At 43.0% G+C, this 21,785-nt stretch overlaps 1 protein-coding gene across 5 annotated transcripts in view; it reads left to right on the top strand.

Annotated features, from left to right (window-relative positions):
- LOC147107034 (MOB kinase activator 2-like) overlaps positions 1-21,785 on the top strand; it is a 231,286-nt gene that overhangs the window by 199,589 nt on the left and 9,912 nt on the right. For all 5 annotated transcript variants that reach the window (XM_086008045.1, XM_086008042.1, XM_086008043.1 and 2 more), the window contains exons 2-3: positions 5,721-5,881; positions 7,324-7,417. In XM_086008045.1, coding sequence (XP_085864171.1) covers positions 5,721-5,881; positions 7,324-7,417 — 255 coding nt within the window. The remainder of the gene's footprint in view (positions 1-5,720; positions 5,882-7,323; positions 7,418-21,785) is intronic.

Here is a 21,785-nt window from a genome sequence, read left to right as displayed (position 1 = left end):
TACTATTTACACACTTAGGAATTCAGAAGAGTTTGAAATCCTTTCACTTTAATTCTGATAAGGTCTTCCTCTTCATTGCTCAGAGAATGTTAAAGGCACAGTTCTCAGCAACTTCCTTCCCACCTGCCGCAGGACTGGAGGTGCCGAAGGGTGAGGTTTGTTTGATTTATTACCCAAACATAATTTGGGGCTCTGGCTACCTACCATTGTAGTAACTAGTTGTGACTGATTTAATGGATCAATAAAATATACTGTGTCAGAAGTTGTCTTATGTAAATGGTACAGCTACTGGCCTGCAGTCAAACCCATTGTAGTCTCCTGTATAACCCTTTGTGTACTGAATGGATGTCTGCAGCTTGTGAAATACTCACTTTCTTTCCTTGAATGTTTTGGGTTATTTGTATAATAAATAAAAATGGCTGTTCTACAATTCCATATACAGCATCATTTTTAAGGACTTTTAAAGGTATACTATTTCCATGTTGAAGTTTATTGGCAGGTTTCATCTAATGTGCTGCGCCTAAGCTGTACCATCTTCATCACCGCACCAGATGCTGTATTCGCAGCAACATAAACTTCAAAATGGTTTTCCAGCTTTTAATTTACCTGAAGATTACTAGAATGCATGTTGCAGCAGAACTTTCTCGGTACAAACCTGCAGTGTGAGGTTGCTAGGGTAGGCATACCCCTTTTAAAAAAAAAAAAAATTAAAATCTGTTCACAAAAACATGAGTGCCAATGTGTAATCAGCAGTAAACAGTCAGTTAAAGTGCATTTACACTCCAGTTTAGTGTCGGTGCAACGGCGAAACTGCTTTGTGGTGCTGTGAAACTTGGAGTGTAAATCGGATGTCAAGGCCTGGACTGATTTCAAAGCAGAGTGAGACACTCTCCTCCAGAGTTTCGCTCAGTTTCGTTCCAGTGTCCTATCTGGCCCTGTTGCTGGATTCGGGCTATGTTTACACTGTTAACTGTAGCATTGGTGCCAAACTCTAGGCTTTGCACCAACCCTAGACCTTGCTCTGTCAAGCCCGTGTGGTAGCTGGTGTGCAACGGCCACCCCACGTTAAAAGAAATCACGCACAGGCATCTTCCACCCTTTTTAAAATGAAGTTCGGGACCTGGACCATCAGGACCCTCGTGGACAATCCCAACAGTGACGGACCGGAACGCCGTACTGCTCCCCACCTGTGACGGAGACTGTAGGTCCCGTCTTGGACTCGTCAGTCACCTGAGAACTTATTTTCAATGTGGAAGCAAGTCATCCTCAGTTCCGAGGGACTGCCTAAGAGAGAGAGAGAGTTGTAGTGTGAATGCACTCTAAAACTCCTGCGTTCACATTGTGCCTCCCCTTCCCATCACCCCAGTAAAGCACCTAATTATTCAAATTAGGCAAAGCAGAGAATTTAACATTGAACAAAATTTCAAATTATCAGAATATTAAGAGGAGTAAGCTGTACAGAAACGCAAGTTCTTATCAAAATTCAGCCTACTATATGCTAAAGTGCCTAATCATTTTCCTGAAAACTGTAGAGTACTAAGCCAGCAGAATACATTCTAAAGATCACACAATGCTGTTCTTTGACTGGTGTTGGAGCTCTTAAACGCAGATTGACTTCATTTGTGTAAAGAACAAAGTAGCAGCACTGCCTCCTAAAAATGAGTGCGGGACTCAGCAGGTGGCCGAGGATAGCCTCACAATAAAGTGCTGTAAAGTATGATCAAATGTCATGAGTGTTTACACTGAACCTTCATGACACCAAGGGGAATAAATAAAATGTAGCTGCTGCCTGTAATAATTCCAGCTGTCTAGAGAATTCCAATCGCATCAAAAGTAGGCAGCTGATCAAAAGGTGGTGCAACACGCTGGTACTCCCGATAGCGCTGGTATAACATGGTTTCACAATCTTGGGTGGTGGGTTAGGGTGGAGATACAAAGGTTGCATTTGCACACAAGCAAGGTCGAACGCCAATGGCATAAGCCTGGAAGCAGTGTGCCTGGCTGCCTGCCTCTTCAGCCTGAGCGAGAATGGCATGTGGAATGCGTAAAGCTGCACTTTCTTTCCTAGGGATTGATGGTGGGCTTATTTTGAAAACTGAAATTGGCCATTATTCTCATTTCTCTCTTTTCCCCACCCATCCCATTTTTTGAGGGATGTGTCGGCAGTTGCATTTTGAAGGTTTGATATTGAGCTGAAAGGTTTTAGTTCATCTTGTAATGCCATAATAAACACTTGGTTAGCCTCCACTGAGGGTTATATCGGATCAGATGCAGCTGGCCGTGATTTACAAAGCAGTTTATGAGGACCCAGAAAACTGTTCCGAGTATTCTAAACAAGCTGCCAAACATGGATTGTTTGGATCAGTCTGTTATAGTATGCAGTTTTAGCAGTGTTTTAAAAATAGGTACGTGGTGCAAGTATGTTGGCGATATCCGAGCTGAAACTCTGTGGCTGTAAGTGATGGGGACTGAATGGGAATCTTTTATATGAAATAGGAGCAGCCAATTCGGCCACTTGAGCCTGTCCTGCATGAAAGGTATGCCGTTAGCTACTGTGTTTCCATTTGTGCGTTATGAACTATTTAGCAGGTATTTGAAGCATACTCCATTTGAGATGCCTTCAAACAATCGACCAGTATGAAAGGAGCTGTAGTTCTTCAGAAATATATGAACTCTCCAGCACCTTCCGGACGAGTGAATTTGATGGAGTTACAGCTGCATATTAAAATTACTGCTTTCTGTCTCTCCAGCATATCCATGCCTCTGCATCAGTTCGAAGATTTAAGCAGAGATTACCTATTAAGGAAAAGATTTTTGTGAGAATAGGGAGAAAAAGGCATCTGGCAGTATTACTGTTTTTTTTTCCTTGCATAAACTGAACAGGAAAAGCTGTGCACACTGCCAGAAAAATGTTATTCCCAAAAATGCTGAAGCCTGGTATGAACAACTGGATGATGCCCAAAATGTCAAAATACGATGGCAAGTTGGAGACTAAAGATTAGCTGTACATAAATGTTCTGAGTTAATTAGTGCTCCATTTTATTGTGGTTGGGAACCACTTCAGGAAGCAGGCATTAATTCACCAGTAAGTGACCTCATCAAGTGGATCCATTACTGTACTTTCCCTTCCTTCCACCCCCCCCCCTCCACCTTCAGAAGTCTGAGATGACCTCCCCCCCCCCCCCCCCCCCCCGCCATACCTTCCAGGATTCATAGGATGAGCAGCAACTTTTTGGATTCCTATCTGGCCAGTCGTGACAACCTGCAAGACATTTGCTGAAGTATATGGCCACGGTGGATGCATTCTTTCTATAGAAATTCTGAAACTGTTGTAAGTGGTTTTCTTTCCTATTCTGTGAGAACTATTGCAACGTCCATCCTGAAAAAGCAAGTTCATTCTGTGCTCACCTGGAAGCCTGCACACTTTACCTTTATTGGATGTTACTGTAACAGGCTTATAAACTTGCTTCTGAGTCGGCAGTTGCAGGTACAATTCCCACTCCGAACATGAGCATGTAAACTAGGCTGACGATGCAGTGTAGTGCTAAGGAATGCCGCATTGTTGGAAAATGCCATCCTTCAAATGCGATGTGAAGCAAGGACCCATCTGTTTGTTTTTATGGTTCAGGTGGGCGTTAAAGGTCCCATGGCACCACTCGGAGAACAGAGTATTCTCCCTGCATCCTGGCCAACGTTCCTCCCCCAATACAGATTAACGGGCTGTTCATCTCATTTACTATTCATGGAATCGTGCTTCAAAATAATTGAATGCATATGAAGCACTTTGGGATGCTTCTGAAACGTAAGGTGATTTATAAACGGAAGTCTTGTTTTGTTGGCAAAAGACAGTTGGCCTTTCCTCCTTTACTGTATGTAGAATTAATACTGTAGGTTGCAGTCTACTTTTCAATTCAAAGTTGCTTCATTTGAATTATCTGTTAATTTCTGCAAAAAGCTTACTCTGCTGTTTTATTTAAATTGGTTAATTATGCCACTGGAAAATTTTACTTTTTACAGCCAAAAAAAAGACTTGTGTTAATAATAGATTGTATTTCATTCCAAATGGGAGAGTTTTAAGGGAACCATCTGGGTCAATGGATAAAAGCACTATGTGGGACTGAGTCACTCAAGCCAGAAAGTGTTTCCTTAAATATACAAGTGCACAGCACCACCGGATATTTGTGATTCTAGAGGTGACGGGCACCTGATCTTGGTCTGGTTTTTGGGGATGTTCAAACCAGAGAGAACGGGCCTAACTATCTGCTGCTATGTTCCCCTCCCAGCAATCCGCTGGAGCGGCACTGGAAGAGCCTTGGGAGCAGGCTCGGTACTGTGCTGTCAAGGGAATTGAATGAAATGGGATGGCTGTACAAGATGGTTACTTAAATAGGAAAATTAAATTTCAGTAGTTTGAGTTTCAAGTTTCAGTAGTTTGAGTTTCACGTTAAGCTATGTGCTGCCAATGTTCTCGTATTGTACCATTAAACACTGTCCAGCTATTTCCACCTGGAGACTTTACTTGTTGATCAATTTCAATGGGATCAATATTAAATGGTGTCCTTCAGTTGAATTGATTGGAAGCAAATAGAAAATATATGGAATTAATTTGGTTAAAATATGAATGTTTTATTTGAATTCACTCAGGGTAACATTTTACTCTACATCTTGGACCATTTCCTATATTTATTCAGATTAAATTGCATTAAGGAGTGTTGCATTCTCTATGTGCAGCATTTGCGATATCTTGATATAACACTGTAGTACCACTGGCATTTACAGTATTCTAATTATAACAAATGCAAAATAAATTCCCATGTTCACTTAACATGGCAATATGTTGCACATTGGTTGATAAATATAGTGGTCAAGTGTATTTAAAGCTTGACGACGGAAGCTTTCCATATGAAAGGGTGAACTTTTTGTGTACTATAAATATGGAGTAAAGTGGATGGAAAGATCATGAAAGGAATCTCTGCAGAACAGCACCTGGCTCACCAAGTCTTTGCAGCTGAGGTGTGTGGAAGAGATTGATTTTAGATAGTGAAAGACTTGCGATGTACATCACCAGTTTGATTTTTGCAAGAATGTGGAGGAATTGTGCGAGTCAGCTGCTCTGAAGTAATTTGACCTTCATGTAACCACCGTACTAATGCATTCTATCTCGGTCACACAACATTCTAGCTTTAGTGTCATTCTTGAGTGCAGGGCAATAGGCTAAGGCTGAATAATGTAAATGGTCGAAAATGCTGGAATTTTACTTGCTGATCATTTGAGGACCAGATGCAGTGCTAGAGTTCAACACAGTATACTGCTCTAGCTATACAATTTGCTTTTGATGTTAAAATAGAATCTAGCACAAAAGCAGTGTGTTCTGTTGTGCTGCTCGCTAGGGTTATCATGAAGGACAACCTTTCCATTTGGATATAATAAAGCAGGAAGTGGGGAGGGGAAAGCCGGTCTTAACGTACAGTAATGATGTTATTTGGTATATTCTGGGAATGGAATAGTATCTTGGCATTGCTCCCCATTCCCATGCTCATTTTGTTTTTCTTTAGATTTCATTGTCTTGCATTACACTATGTAGCATGTTGAATTCCCTTTGTGATATTTATGTAAATGTTATGAATGTTTGAGACTACAAAGTAAATGGTACACATTGTCAAATTGAAGCCTGTCCAATCCAGTCCCATTCAATTAATTTCTTGTTTGTTTTCTTTTAGGAAGTCGAAGACTAAGCCAAACGGTAAAAAAACAGCAGCAGAGGAGAAGAAATTGTATCTGGAGCCTGAATATACCAAAGCCAGAATAACAGATTTCAGCTTTAAGGAGCTAGTGACTTTGCCACATGAAATTGATCTAAATGAATGGCTAGCCAGCAATAGTAAGTTTCTATTCAGTTAGATACAACCACTAAGCTATTTTTAAATCTCATCCAATGTTAACATAAGTGAAGAGGGGTGGGAGGAGGCTTGTGTGGAGCATAAACACGGGCAGGGACCACTTGGGCCAAATGGCCTGTTTCTGTGCTGTACATTCTATAATAAGTGAGCTGCATTGTATTCAGAAAGCAAACAACATCTGAGTACAATTAGATCCATACAGGCAAATCCTCTCCTGATGGGGTTTGACCCTTGGTTTGCTGAATTAACTGATCTTTGCTGGGTCAGTGGTAGTGCACTACCATTGCTTTTGGCATCCCACAGTTAGGGAGAAGGAAATCAACCGGGGTTTCCACTATTGCTGAAAGTGCCTGAGGATTGTGCGTCTCTGCCGCTGGTGGTTGCATTGTCTGATGATTAACTAACTCTTCAGGCTCACATGCATCATTGCCACATAGGTACAGTACTGGAGTGTGCCCAGCATCTTCAGAACCATACACCAGCTAAGAGTCAACACCTTCAGGACAAAGGGAGGAAAATTAGCAAGGGAAAATTACCCATGTGAACAAATTTTAGTACTAGCCATAATACTAGTCTTAATTATCACAAATTTCACAGTGCAGACAGCCATCGTATACAGGGAAGTAGCCATCTACAGGAAACTTTCGATTAACCGGCCCCTAAATAACCGGAACGCTCTATCCACTGGCAAAATTTAGGAGTCGGTTCAGATAACTTTTATCACTTTTATTTTTTATTTACTCCATTTGTTGCTGTGCAAGGGTGTAGCTGAAGCTGTTGCTAAGCTACAGAGACGCTTGCAACTTGTGCCGATTGTTTTAAAGCTGTAAGCAACAAGGTTTGTTGCTTTATACGGAGCTCTGAGCTCCGTATCTTTTACTATAGCGTTCAGTTATCCGGAATTGTTGATGAACCGGCACCACATCGGTGCCATCCGTGCCGGATACCAGAAAGTTTCCTGTATCTAAAGTTCCTTCTCCTATTCCTCCTTCCCCTTTCCCTGCCAGCTTTTATATATATTTTTTTTACTCCTTCCCTAAATTACACTTTTTGATTAAATGTTAATTAAAATATCCTGGCCAGGTACAGAATTTTAAAGCTATAATTTTAGTGAAAACTTTATATTCAGTAGCTTCTTTATGTCCTTGAGTTAAATGGTTTTAAAAGTGAGAGAACTTCTATCTCATACAAATTCTAGTCTGCTGTTTGCAATGCCGTCTGTTGTTCACTGAAGACATTTGACTATTTTACATCAATTAGGCAATGATGAAAACTTCTACATGATGGCTCTTCAGCCGATCACATTTTAGTGTGTTGGATATAATGCACCTTGAGCAATTGCTGTAAAGTGGTTTTCTGTGACTTCTGGTGCCAAACATAAATGTCACCATGTAACCTTTTTCTTTTCCTCCCAATTCCTTAGCAACAACATTCTTCAATCACATAAACCTACAGTACAGCACCATCTCTGAGTTCTGCACTGGAGATACGTGTCAAACAATGACTGTGTGCAATACGTAAGTATAATGTGGGACAGAGGACTGATTTATAAAGCCCATTGAAATATTTGGAGAAGTGTTGATACTCCAAAATCTCACATTTCTGAGTACTCGGTGACATTGTGTGTTTGCCTTCTAGTTCCCTGAAATGCTATTTATTTCATATTATTTGATGATTTTAAAATCATACGATGACCCAGCAGAAAAATAGCAGTAGACCCTAGCATTGTCTTGGGACTGGTCAAAACTTGATTATTCAACTGTATATTCAATGATTACAGTTTTCCATCAATTTATTAATTTAATAGTTATTCTGTACGTACTGTAAGAGTGACTTGCAACAGAATGTATTTGAGCAATCTTGGAGACAGAACAGTCTGAGGAAAAGGACCTGCAAGGCCCTGCATTTTGTGAATGTTCATTTCTGTGGGTAATAGAATGTATGGATGACATGACTGATGTTAGTCCCTGCTAATTTATGTCCACTTTTATATTTTCTAATAATTGCTTTACAACAGTAACCCTTAACATTGTGATGAGACTGTGGCATTATATTAGCTTCACTGGGGCAAGACCCTGTTTATATTGCAAAGCAATGCCTGATTACACAAAAAAGGAGATACTCCTAAATGTTCTGACTTAGCAGCCATGCAAGGACAAAATTAATTTGCGATTTAAAAAAATAAAATAAAAAAATAAATAAATCTTACCCTATATCTAGGTAATACACTCCTTGTAATTGAGGGATCATGTGATGGTTTAGCCACAGTTGTTTCTCAACTGGACATACCATGAAAGAGTGCATACGTGTGAAGACAATTGTGGCCTTTGATGGGACTTTTGAAGGAAATGAACTGGATCACTTAAAGCAATAATTAGCCCAGTATTTCCTGATGTCATGGTCCATACCACTTCCTTTGTTTCTTTGTGGTCACAGCTATTTGAGATTGCATCAGTTCCACTCATTTTCAGCCACAAATCCCGTTAACAGTAGAATTTGGTTTTGTAAGTTGAGTATTTTATGTTCATCAATATAATGGTACTCGTTCAGATGATGATTGTAGGACTGTGACAAAGTAGCAAAATATTAATCGAGTCAATGTAACAGCACCTGCTGTGAGCCCTTAGACATGCCTCTTCTCACGTAATGTTAAATTCTAGGATGTCCTTTTGTATAGTGCTTTGCTATGTGCAGTATTCTGGAATTTTCCATCTTGAACACATGATTTAGCTAATGGGCGTCTGTCTTTGCAATTTGGTGTAATGGCAGCAGTTTTCCCCTTTCACTTTGCTCAAAACAGGATCAAAACTCAGAGGAGGGTGTGTATTCATGATGGAATGAGTGTGATAACTTAATACCTTTTTGTAACAGCATAGATCACAATCATAAGCTTTTTTCCTTTGAAGCATATTAAGGTTGTGTTACAGCTGCAGGTAGAGATTGATGTATTGTTAGATTTTTGTAAAGCAAAAAAAAAAAACCATGCCTTAGGGTTATTGTGCAAACTCTCGCTTAACAACTGGTATGAGGCCAATTCTTACTTCAATCTGTTGAGTTCTAGGAAATTAATTCCTTACTCGCATTACCCAGCTGTAAATTTTAAACTGGATTTTCTTGAGCATTGAATAGATTATCCTCCCTGCCCTAGCTCAGAACATAGAAACATAGAAGATAGGAGTAGGCCATTCGGCCCCTCGAGCCTGCTCCGCCATTCAATGAGATCATGGCTGATCATTCAAATTCAGTACCCTGTCCCTGCCTTCTCCCCATATCCCTTGATACATTTAGCCTTAAGAAATATATCTAACTCCTTCTTGAATATATTTAATGAATTGGCCTCAACTGCCTTTTGTGGTAGAGAATTCATATATGCATCTTTAGATTCTCTCCTATCTTCCCCTCGTACCCTCTGCGAGCTCATCTTGTCCATGAAACCCATCTCTGGTCTCTTGGCCCCCTTCCCACTAAATTTCTGACCACCCAACTTCCCTTCCTGGCCCCATACTAGTGAACATTGTAAATGGTTCCCTTTCTTAAGGTACTGTCCCCGTCCCTTTCAAAACCACAGTCATCATGCATGTTAGAAAACAAACCCTCAACTACCACTCCAACGCCAGCCTCCCTTACTTCTCCAAAGTCCTTGAACACATTGTCGCATCCTAAAAACGTGTCCCCACAACTCCATATTTGAATCTCTCTCTCCCGTCAGATTCTGCCTCTTCCACAAAAATGAAACCGACCTAATCAGAGTCACAAATGACATCCTCTGTGACTGATTATGGTGCATTAACCCTCTTTGTCAGTCTCCCAATGCCTCAAATTTTAAATTCTCCTTGTTTCAAATCTTTCTGTGGCCTTGCCCCTCCCTATCTCTAACTTCCTCCAGCCCTACAACTCCACTCCACTGTACTCGCCATTCCTAAGACTCTGTCCTCTGGCGCATGCCCCCCACTACACCCCTCCCTTCCTTTTGCCCCATCATTTTGCAGGTGTACCTTCAGCTGCCTAGGCACCACACTTGAATTTCCTCCCTAAACCCTTCTGGCTCTTTACCTCCCTCCCTAAAACCCACCTCTTTGTCTAAATGTTTGGTTACCCCTCCTCCTCTCTGCTTCTTTGTCTTAGTGTCCATTTTTCCTATACCTCTGTTAAGACCCTAGGGAATGTTTTCTACATTAAAGGCACTATATAAATGTAAATTGTTGATTTGAGTTAATTAAAATGACTGCCTTAAATTAGATTGACTTTCATGTTTATACAACATCCTTTCAACAAAGGACCTAAAGTGCTTCTGTTGCCACCAGTGCTGTTCTGTACCAGCTAGGCATTAATTGGTAAAACAACTCTTACCTGCAGGGAGTTTTCACCAGCCAGAGAGGAAAAACATGGCCATGGTGACACATCCATGGCCTCATTTGGCTCCTGCTCAGTTTTAGCTACTTCTACTTGAAATCTGGGTCATTATAAAATCAAGCTGAAGAACAGAAACAGTGCTCCAGCATGTTCCACAATGGTGCATGCTTGATTTTAAGATTACATAGAAACAATAAGTAAGCACTGAGCTTGTGAGAGTTATGTCATAGTGTCAGCTGTGGCTCTGTTGGTAGCACACTCTCCTCTAGTCAGAAGATTGTGGGTTCAAGTCCCACTCCAGAGACTTGAGCACACCGGCAGCAGCAGCGGCCCTGGGTGGAGCCTGAGCGAGGATTTAAGCAGCGGGAGAGCAAACGAGGCCCAGATTCACCGGCAGCGGCGGAGGTGGCCCTGGGTGGAGCCTGAGCGAGGACACCGAGGATTTAAGCAGCGGGAGAGTGAGCGAGGCCCAGCCTCACCGGCAGCAGCAGCGGCCCTGGGTGGAGCCCTGAGTGCGGTTTAAACAGAGTGCTGCGAGTTGAGAATTGGTTCTTACTTTACACCAAGGAAAGAGTCCGTGTCCGAGAGCGGGAGCAGTCAAACAACAACAACTGCGAAACCGCTAAAGTGACGTCACAACCAGGGAAGGAGCTGATTGGTAAGTAGGACCTGGTGAGTATTTCTACAGTCCAGTCGTTGAAGTAAAAGTAAGGTCTCTAGTTTAGAGTAAGTAGTGTTTAAAGGGAAGTAAGGTCCCTAGTGTATTTAATATTCTTCAATTTAAAGGAAGTAAAGGGAGTAAATTAAGGGTAGGACATGGCAGGGCAGCTCAGCAACGTGGAGTGCTCCTCCTGTGCTATGTGGGAAGTCAGGGACACTTTCGGTGTCCAGGGTGAACATGTGTGCAGGAGGTGTCTCCAGCTGTAGCTTCTCGAAATCCGCGTTTCGGAGCTGGAGCTGCGGCTGGAGTCACTGTAGAGCATCCGCGAAGCTGAGATCTTCATGGATAGCACATTTAACGAGGTGGTCACACCGCAGATAAAGAGTGCACAGGCAGACAGGAAATAGGTGAGCGCCAGACAGAGTAAAAGAACTAGGAAGGTAGTGCAGGAGTCCCCTGGGTCCATCTCCCTCTCCAACAGATTTTCCATTTTGGATATTGATGGGGAGATGGTTTCGCAGGGGAATGCAGCAAGAGCCAAGTCCATGGCACTACGAGTGGCTCAGCTGCACAGGAGGGGAGGAAAAGAGTCGGAGAGCAATAGTGATAGGGGAACAGATAGATGTTTCTGTGGCTGCAGACATGACTCTAGGACGGTATGTTGCCTCCCTGGTGCCAGGGTCAAGGATGCCACTGAACAGCTGCAGGGCATTCTGAGGGGGGAGGGCGAACAGTCAGAGGTCGTGGTTCACATTGGTACCAACGACATGGGTAGAAAGAGGGATGAGGTCCTGCAACAAGAATTTAGGGAGCTAGGTAGCAGATTAAAAAGTAGGACCTCAAAGGTTGTAATCTCTGGATTACTCCCGGTGCCACGTGCTAGTGAGTATAGGAATAGGAGGGTAGAGCAGATGAATACGTGACTAAATAGTTGGTGCAGGAGGGAGGGCTTTAGTTTCCTGGATCACTGGGTCTCCTTCTGGGGAAGGTGGGACCTGTTCAAGTCGGACGGGTTGCACCTGAACCGGAACGGGACCAACATCCTTGCGGGGAGGTTTGTTAATGCTGTTGGGGGGGGAGGGAGGTTTAAACTAACTTGGCAGGGGGATGGGATATGGAGTGGAACTATAGTAGGGAGTGATACACAGCCAAATATAGAGGAAAAAAACAAGTCAGCCTGGAAGGCGAGCAAATATGTAATGGCAAAAGGGAGTATGGCAAGGCTGGATGGCATTTATTTTAATGCAAGGAGTCTTGCGAGTAAGGCAGATGAATTGAAGATGTTGATGAACACAAGGGAATATGATATTGCTGCTATTAGAGACATGGCTGAGGGATGGGCAGGACTGGCAGCTCAATATTCCGGGTATAGAATCTTCAGACGAGACAGAGGAGGGTGTAAAAGCGGAGGGGGTGTCGCAATATCAATCAAGGAGTCAATTACTGCTGTAAGGAGGGATGATATCTTGGCAGGTTCCTCTAATGAGGCCATATGGGTAGAACTTAAAAACAAAAAGGGGCCAAGCACTTTGCTGGGAACAGATATGTAGGCAAATCTCAGAAGTGCAGAAATAATAGGGTAATAATAGTAGGGGATTTCAACTTCCCCAATATTAACTGGGATAGAGTGTGAAAGGCTTAGAGGGTGCGGAATTCTTAAAGTGCATCTAGGAGAGCTTTTTGAGCCAGCATGTAGAGGGGGCGGTACTGGACCTAATTCTACGGAATGTAGCTGGGCAAGTGGTAGAAGTGTCAGTAGGAGAGCATTTTGGTGACAGTGACTATAATTTAGTGAGATTTAAGGTAGTCATGGAAAAGGACAAAGATGGACCGGAAATAAAGGTTCTAAATTGGGGGAAGGCCGATTTTAATATGACAAGGCAGGATCTGGCCAAAGTGGACTGGAATCAGCTACTTGTAGGAAAATCCACATCAGACCAGTGGGAGTATTTTAGAAAGGAAAGAGAGAGAGTACAACGCCAACATGTTCCCGTAAAGGTCAAGGGTGGGACCAACAAGCCCAGGGAACCCTGGATGTCAAGGAATATACAAGAATGGATTAGGAAAAAAAAGGAGGCTTTTGGCAGATACAAAGGACTAAAAACAGTGGAAGCCCTAGAGGAGCATAGAAAGTGCAGGGAGGTACTTAAAAAAGAAATTAGGAGAGCAAAGAGGGGGCATGAAAAAACACTGGCGGGCAAAATAAAGGAAAATCCCAAGGTGTTTTATATAAGTATATTAAGGGCAAGAGGATAACCAGGGAAAGAGTAGGGCCCATTAGGGACCAAAGTGGCAATCTGTGTGTAGAGCCGGAAGATGTGGGTGAGGTTTTAAATGAATATTTTGCATCTGTGTTCACTATGGAGAAGGACAATGTAGGCATAGAAATCAGGCAGGGGATTGTGATATACTTGAACAAATTAGTATTGAGAGGGAGGAGGTGTTAGTGGTTTTAGCGGGCTTAAAAGTGGATAAATCCCCAGGCCCAGACCAGATGTATCCCAGGCTGCTGTGTGAGGCAAGGGAGGAGATTGCAGGGGCTCTGACCCAAATTTTCAGATCCTCTCTGGCCACAGGGGAGGTGCCAGAGGACTGGAGGACAGCTAACGTAGTACCATTATTCAAGAAGGGTAGTAGGGATAAACCAGGGAATTACAGGCCAGTGAGCCTAACATCAGTGGTAGGGAAATTATTGGAAAAAATTCTGAGGGACAGAATTAGTCTCCACTTGGAAAGGCAAGGATTAATCAAGGATAGTCAACATGGCTTTGTCAGGGGGAGATCATGTCTAACCAATTTGATTGAATTTTTCGAGGGGGTGACCAGGTGTGTGGATGAGGGTAGTGCAGTTGATGTAGTCTACATGGACTTCAGTAAGGCTTTTGACAAAGTCCCGCATGGGAGACTGGTCAAGAAGGTAAGAGCCCATGGGATCCCGGGCAATTTGGCACATTGGATCCAAAATGGGCTTAGTGGCAGGAGGCAGAGGGTGATGGTCGAATGTTGTTTTTGTGACTGGAAGCCTGTGTCCAGTGGTGTACTGCAGGGATCGGTGCTGGGTCCTTTGCTTTTTGTAGTGTACCTTAATGATTTAGATATGAATGTAGGAGGTATGATCAGTAAGTTCGTAGATGACACGAAAATTGGTGGAGTGGTAAATAGCGAGGAGGGAAGCCCCAGGCTACAGGACGATAGATGGGTTAGTCAGATGGGCAGAACAGTGGCAAATGGAATTTAACCCTGAAAAGTGTGAGGCGATTCATTTTGGGAGGACTAACAAGGCAAGGGAATACACAATGAATGGTAGGACCCTAGGAAGGACAGAGGATCAGAGGGACCTTGGTGTGCATGTACATAGATCCCCTGAAGGCAGTAGGACAGGTAGATAAGGTGGTTAAAAAGGCTTGTGGGATACTTGCCTTCATTAGCCAAGGCATAGAATATAAGAGCAGGGAGGTTATGATGGAGCTGTACAAAACGCTAGTTAGGCCACAGCTGGAATACTGTGTGCAGTTCTGGTCGCCACACTAGAGGAAGGATGTGATTGCATTGGAGAGGGTGCAGAGGAGATTCACCAGGATGTTACCTGGGCTGGAGCGCTTCAGCTATGAGGAGAGACTGGGCGGGCTGGGGTTGTTTTCCTTAGAGCAGAGAAGGCTGAGGGGGGACCTGATTGAGGTGCACAAAATTGAGGGGCATAGATAGGGTAGATAGAAAGGAACTTTTCCCCTTTAGTAGAGGGGTCAATAACCAGGGGGCATAGTTTCAAGGTAAGGGGCAGGAGGTTTAGAGGGGATTTGAGGAGAAACTTTTTCACCCAGAGGGTGGTTGGAATCTGGAACTCACTGCCTGACAGGGTGGTAGAGGCAGGAACCCTCACAACATTCAAGAAGCATTTAGATAAGCACTTGAAACGCCATAGCATACAAGGCTATGGACTAAGTGCTGGAAAATGGGATTAGAATAGATCGGGCTTGATAGCTGGTGCGGACACGATGGGCCGAAGGGCCTTTTTCTGTGCTGTATAACTCTATGGCCGCCTGGGCATCGGAATTACCGCTACGGATGGAGCCGCTTGCGCCAGCGCGATATTCAGTTTCAGCGCCCCAAACGGAAGCGGGGCGCTGCTCGAGGCGCCCCGCATCCCTCTTGGGCGCTGAAACTGAATGTTGCAGTGCAACGTCGCTGCGGCATGGCGCGCTGCGGTACTGCAGGCCTTCCTCCCCTTCTTAAAGGGGAGGGGCCTGTACCAGCGCGATCTGAGATCGCGAGTGCCGGCGAAAGAGCCTGACGCCGAGGAGAAGTGCCGGGCTCTTGGGACACAGCTGGCACTGCCCTGGGGGGGGGGGGGGGCTCAGGAGGCCAGGGACGGCGGCGCGAGGAGGTGCTGGCAGGCGGCCAGCAAAAAAAATGGCCGCCCCGCATCTCCCCTTTAATTAGCGCCACTACCACCGCAGGTCAGCCCCCTTGAACCGGTCGCAGATTGCGACCGGCGTTACAGCGGGGGGCGCGACCCAATATCGCGATCGGGGTGCTGTGCACACCGATGACGTCATCGGTGGCGGCGCAGCGCTACAGGCTAACGCCGCCATTAGTGCCCCGCTAAATTTCGTGGGGGGCGTGGCCAGTGGCGCTGAAGCCACTAAGTGCCCTCTTTGGGTGCTAACTGGTGGCGCAGCCCATCGAATTTCTAGGCCTATGACTCTATAAAGCTAAGCTGACACTCCAGTGCAGTGCTGAGGGAGTGCTGCCCTGTCGGAGGTGCCGTCTTTCGGATGAGATGTTAAAACCGAGGCCCCGTCTACACTCTCAGGTGGACGTAAAAGATCCCAATGCACTATTTCGAACAAGAGCAGGGGAGTTATCCCCGGTGTCCTGGCCAATATTTATCCCTCAATTAGCATCATAAAAAAACAGATTATCTGGTCATCATCACATTGCTGTTTGTGAGAGCTTGATGTGCGTAAATTGGCTGCCGCGTTTCCCACATTCCAATAGTGACTGCACTTCAAATAGTACTTCATTGGCTGTAAAGCGCTTTGAGATGTCCGGTGGTCGTGAAAGGTGCTATATAAATGCAAGTCTTTCTTTTTTCTGTGTGTTTTGTCTTTGCCTATATGTTGTTTGGACCCAGTAAATGTTACACTGATGGCATCTCTACATCGAGTACACTTATTTCCAACTGCATAATCAAAATAGTCATCACTTGTGATATTTGTAGGTGCAAATAAGTTTTTCTTGTGGATTTGCTCCTGTTGAGCATTATAAATAAAACCTTTCATGAAGTGAAGAATGGGTGGGGAAACAGTTTTACTTTTTATCCTATGAGATGGAGCAGTCTGCAAGCTGCTGCTTCGAGTGGCTTGGCTGAAAATGAATGAAACTGGATATATGTTATTTGAGTTGAAATAATGGCCAATGAGGGGACCTGACTGGGAGTTCACTGCCCTGCTGTTAAAGTTGCCACGGTTCCAGGTTTATGATATTTTGCAGGGATTCTAATTGAACCAAAGTTTTCTCAGTCTTGACTTTGTTCCAGATCTCATTGAAGCCCTCATGTCTGCAGGCTTTTGGTTTTCATGATTCATTATTTTTCTATAAAGAACTGCTGTTAAATTTATGCTGCTGACATTTATACATTTGCCTTGCATAATTTTCCATTTGGCTTCAGTTCAAACTTGATTGATCGGCACTCATCAGGAGAACAATGATGTGAGCAGGTTAGTCAAATCTGTTCGAGAAACCAAGTAACTGCTTGTCAGCAGAACGTGTGGCACTAACTGGTGAAAGGTTTTAAAAGTCGAGTGTAGTCTTTGCCTAAATCAGATAAGAACCTGTCTCAAAATTTAATCTTGTTTGTAATTTATGACCTGTGGAAGTTTCTGCGCTAACCAATTTCATGTTAAAACCTGCAATTGAATATAAACATGTTGCAAGCCTACGTTGATTTGATTTCTGGAGTTTTGCTAAACCGAGTCAAATACTTAATATTAGTAACTACATGCTGAAATTGCGAAAGCAGGAGGTTCTGTCAGAGAAACATACCAATCTACTTCAAATTGCAAGGTCTTTAGGTTTTTTCCTTTTTTTTTCTCTCTTCTCCTGCTCTCCTCCTTCCCCTGTCCCTATTCCATTTTATCTGACAAGGCAGGCAGATAACCAATTCTTGAAGCTTTGCAAATACAACTATTGCTCTTTACCTGGCCCGTACATTAAGAGTGGCCCAGGTTTACTTTCTCAGATTTGCTCTCCTTCAGGGGGAGCTCTTGTGCTCTCCTTCAGGGGGAGCTCTTAGACTCTCCAGCTGAGACCTGCAACATGTTGGGGAATGAAGGTAAACCTGTGTCTTACGGTATCAAACCTTAATTCTGACATTGCTGTATCCACTGTTTCTATGAAGTACAGGAAACTTCGCGATATCCGGCACCGACGGGACCGGCGTGATGCCGATCTATGAAAACTTCGGACAGACCAGCGCTAATGTTGAAGGATACGGAGGTTTTCATCTCCGTATCTGACAACAAACACTGTTGCTTAGCAACAGCTTGTAAACAGTCGGCCCGTACCTTGGAAGCATCTCTGTAGCTTAGCAACAGCTTCAGAGAGGCTTTCCAGAGACTGACTGTTTAAAAAAAAAAAAATGCTAGGAGAAGAAAAAAATAGAAAAAAAACCTAACAAAACGGCTGCTGATTTCTGCCGTTAGATCGAGGTTTCTGGCCATACAACCTCCGGATAAACCAAAGTTTCCTGTAGTATTGTTCACCTGGGATTGCTTGCATACTAGGTCTAAGGATTAGAAATCCTTCAAGCAATTTTCAAATCATTAAACTGGCAAAAACACTTAACTTGTAATTGAGAGTTGGTTAACCAGCATGAGGAGCATTGGTGCTTTGACTGGAGATATGTTTCCAGTGATCTGACACTACCTCCATTATTTCTAATGGGCTAACGTCAGAAAGATTAATGCTCATGGTTTCTCTAACATGGTCACTCTTACTGGGTTCCACTGCGTGTGTCTTATTTCAAGAGAGCATTGATCCAATTGTTCTCTTTCTCTGCTGCTTACCTTCCTGCACCTTCTCTGTTTGAAGGCGCAGTAGTTCTTTATCCAACGTGTGTGCTTCCTACTGGCTGAGAATTTTTCTTTCCCTTGATGTGAGGAATAGGCCTCTACTTCAAGACACAGCACTCCAGGCTAGTTGAGAATGTACACGTACAGCTGGATTTGATCATCCATTTCTGATGTGGCTTGGAACATAATGGTGTGACGCTTACACATCTTCACTTTTTATCGGGCATTGCTGTTCTACATCTAAAGTTTTTTTTAATCAGACTTGGCACATACATTGGTAGAAAGCAGTACACACCGCCATGTGCATTGTTAAAATACCAACGCCTACAGGATTCAGTCCACATCATTTCTGCCTTCAGTAAGTTGGATTCTGCATTGTTGATCCCTGATTTGAGAGTTTTGTTTCCAAATCCAATCTGTTGTAATACTTTCACTTCAAACAGCAAAATATACCAGAGGGTCACATTTGGCCAATGTAACTTGTAATGTTTGGAAGATTTTTGGGGTTGAGGAAGAGAGTGGTAGTCTGGGATTCAGTTTTTGGAGTTATGCATAGAAATGCTTTTATATTTGATTTTGGGAAATAACTTTTATCTCCAAAAATCATACCTACTTGTAATAGTTTGAGGTACAGCCTTTTCTAAACGTTTACGCTTGCATTGTGCAGTTGATCTTCCATTTCTGACACCATATCATCTGCTGCTAAACGATTTAAAATTAGTTTTGCTAAGTTTCTCAATGATGCAGGGTAGCAACACAGAGGAATGTGTTGCTGTTTCAATTACCTGAATTACATATTAAAACAAAATGAAAATTGTCTTTCACTGAGTCTACCTGTACACCTTGTTCACACAGTTAAACAGCATGAATACCGAAGCCATGATATTCGGCTCTTGGTTTAAAAATTCCTTTCATTGATTCCATCTCTTTCCTGGTTGGGAGCCCCAAATAGCGACAATCTTATCATGTAAGCTTTTTTTAAAAAATGTTGTGTACATCAATTTTCTGAACAGTAAGTTAAGAAAGGACATTTATCATTGAAACATTTAAAGATCTGCAGACACTCACATGGACTTCAATTTTGGTATTCCCATTAAACTTTCACTTTTTTATCTGTTGTCTAAATGCTGTGGAGGCAAAGTGTCCCTGGTTTGCAGCTTTCATGTAGATTTTAGTATGCTGTATGTGTAAATGCTGACCAATTCATACCAATATGTTTCAATGTAGGCAAATGTGGCAACCAGTTTGTACACAGCAAGGTCCCACAAACAGTAGTGAGACAAATGACCACTCTATTTTAATGATGGTGATTGAGAGATGAATATTAGCCAGGCCATGGGGAGAACCCCGCCACCGCCCCCCGCACTTGGTGAAATGGTGCCGTGGGATCTTTTACATCCTCCTGCGCTATGTTCCCTGTAATTTTTTTTGGCCCTGCACGGCCCCTTCACAATACCGCACATGTACGGTTTTTACATTGACGTGCGCGGGTTCCTTGGAGCAGTGCACGGCCACGCACCTTACGTGGAACACTGCTCCCGAGAGGCTGGAGATGGCCTTCATTTAACATCTCACACACAAGACAGCACCTCTGACAGTGCAGCACTCCTTCAGTACTGCACTCAAGTGTTAAGTGGGCTTGAATCCACGACCTTCTGACTGAGTGCTACCATGGAGCCAAGGCTGACACTTTATTACAATAAAAGATTGGCCTGTAAAATCAATTTTTATATCTGAAGGCTACTTTGTAACCTCATTGATGATTTACAAGCAGTTGTTAGGTGCTGGAGCATATTAAGTGATGTAGTTATTAATGTTTGGCAGGCTAGTGATGATTACATCACCATGTTGCTATGACTTTTACCTCTGTTCTAAAATGCCCCTACATTGTTGATTTCTATTCTCTACAGCTAGTTACTGCGGTTGCTCTAGAGTCTTTGCCAAATAAGGGGCATTTTTGTATTGTTGGCTTTCACAAGACAGCTGCGTGTTTCCTATGGCCCTTCTACGGTTAAAGTATGTTTTTCTAAGTGCATGTTCTCTACAACTGCATTTTGAAGTCTCCTTTTTAGGTCTTGTACCCTATTGCATACTTATTGTGTTGCTACCCAGAAATGCCAGGCTCCTTCCCTTCAGCCCACGGTTTTTCTTTCATAAAGTGGTGCCTATCATAATAGTTCTTCACGGGCACACTTTGAAAGGAAACCAAAGTAGGACTGGAGTTTAGTACAATTGCTGATGCTTCTACTTGCAACCTATTCAAAATAATTAAATCAGATAGATGGAGAATCTTATTGTATATGTTCAAGGTGAATTGTATCTATACTCTAGCGTGGGTATTGTCGTCTTGTAGTGTTGCACTTGTAACAGTTCTCCGATGTAACTTAGAAACTATTTTGAATTGTTAAATCCTGAAAGCCTGCAATTTGAATAAATGAAAAACTTGTCAGATTGTAGAGTCACTTTCTTACACATACAAAGGAACCTTAAAATGATGTATGCCTCGCACCTAGAGCCTGCAATTTACAAGCTCCTGTAACAGCTTCCATTTATATGACACACCTTACATGCTGAAGATACCCGAGTGCTTTTTACAGTAAGGAATAAAAGGATACAGTGGACACGTAACAATGGATAAAGGCAAGAGCAATGGAGAAGCTAGGGCGTGGAACAGATGGCACAGTTGAAAGGAAGGTTTTAAGGTGATTTTAGAAACCGTGGTGGGTGGTGGCAAGATGAGGAAACTAGGTAGAATGAAAGATGATGTGGACTGGGTTTTCGGCAGTAGAAGGGAAGCGATGAAAGTAGAGGCAGCAATATTGCAGAGGTGGACGAAAGCAGTTTTGTTACTGGATAGGATGAGCTGGATTTTGATTTAATAGGATGCCAAGGGTTGCACACTTCTTGACTCCGCTGAGATAGCAGCAGGGAGGAGGTTGGAATTGAAACCAGAGGCATGTAGGTTAGTCTCGGTATTGCCAACTTTTTTTCTCTCACTCTCGCGCACTCTCTCTCCTTTGCTCTTTCTCTCTCTTCATCTCTCTTTTCATTATCCACAGCAACCGAGTTTTGATTTGAATAGGTATGAGTTTCTGGTCCAAACTTGCTGTTGCCTGTGGCTAAATATTTTCCTGCTGATTGTTGCAAGCCAGCACTTGCGAAAGACATACTGCCGTGGGGAAGGATTGACTCGGGAGTTAAACTAATGGGTGGAGAAGGGCAATTAGCGCGCACATTTTTCATATGTGAAATTTAATATTCTAGATATTTGTAGTGAGTTCTGATGTCGAAACACTTACAAAACAGAGTTCACTTGGCAGTTCTGTAAATATTACTGTTTTTAGTATAATTATTTACTACAGTGAACATATAAGCACCTGTATTTAACCTTTGAAAGGCGCCTAGTTTCTTCTCTCTCTCCCACCCCAGTCAAAACACATTTAATCTCTGACTTCAAACTGAATTTAACCACATTTAATTGAGAATCATAGTTTCTCTTTCTTTGAATTAATGTAGCTGCATTTTGGTCATGTTTACAGTCTTGAAAAGAGAATGCAGCAAGTTTGAGTTCAGCTTCTCAGGAAATTTTCACACAGGGTTTTCATAAAGCACAATATATGTACAGTATACAGTAATACCTGTTTATCATGCTGGTATGTAGTTTTGAGATTGCACTTTGCCAGTTCGATGCCATATTTGAGAGCTTATCCTTGGGGTTGGTCAGGGGAACTGTAATAGGCCATTTACCTAATGTTGCATTCAAATATTGCAGTTGATGTAAACTTCGCTGGGTTGGGT

This window comes from Somniosus microcephalus, chromosome 15 (genome assembly GCF_052327205.1).
Source record: "Somniosus microcephalus isolate GS21.2 chromosome 15, FLI_Smic_1.0, whole genome shotgun sequence".
NCBI classification, from domain to species: Eukaryota; Metazoa; Chordata; class Chondrichthyes; order Squaliformes; family Somniosidae; genus Somniosus; species Somniosus microcephalus.
The sequence above is the reverse complement of the archived record's forward strand: the minus strand, read 5'-3'. Positions and strand labels throughout refer to the sequence as shown.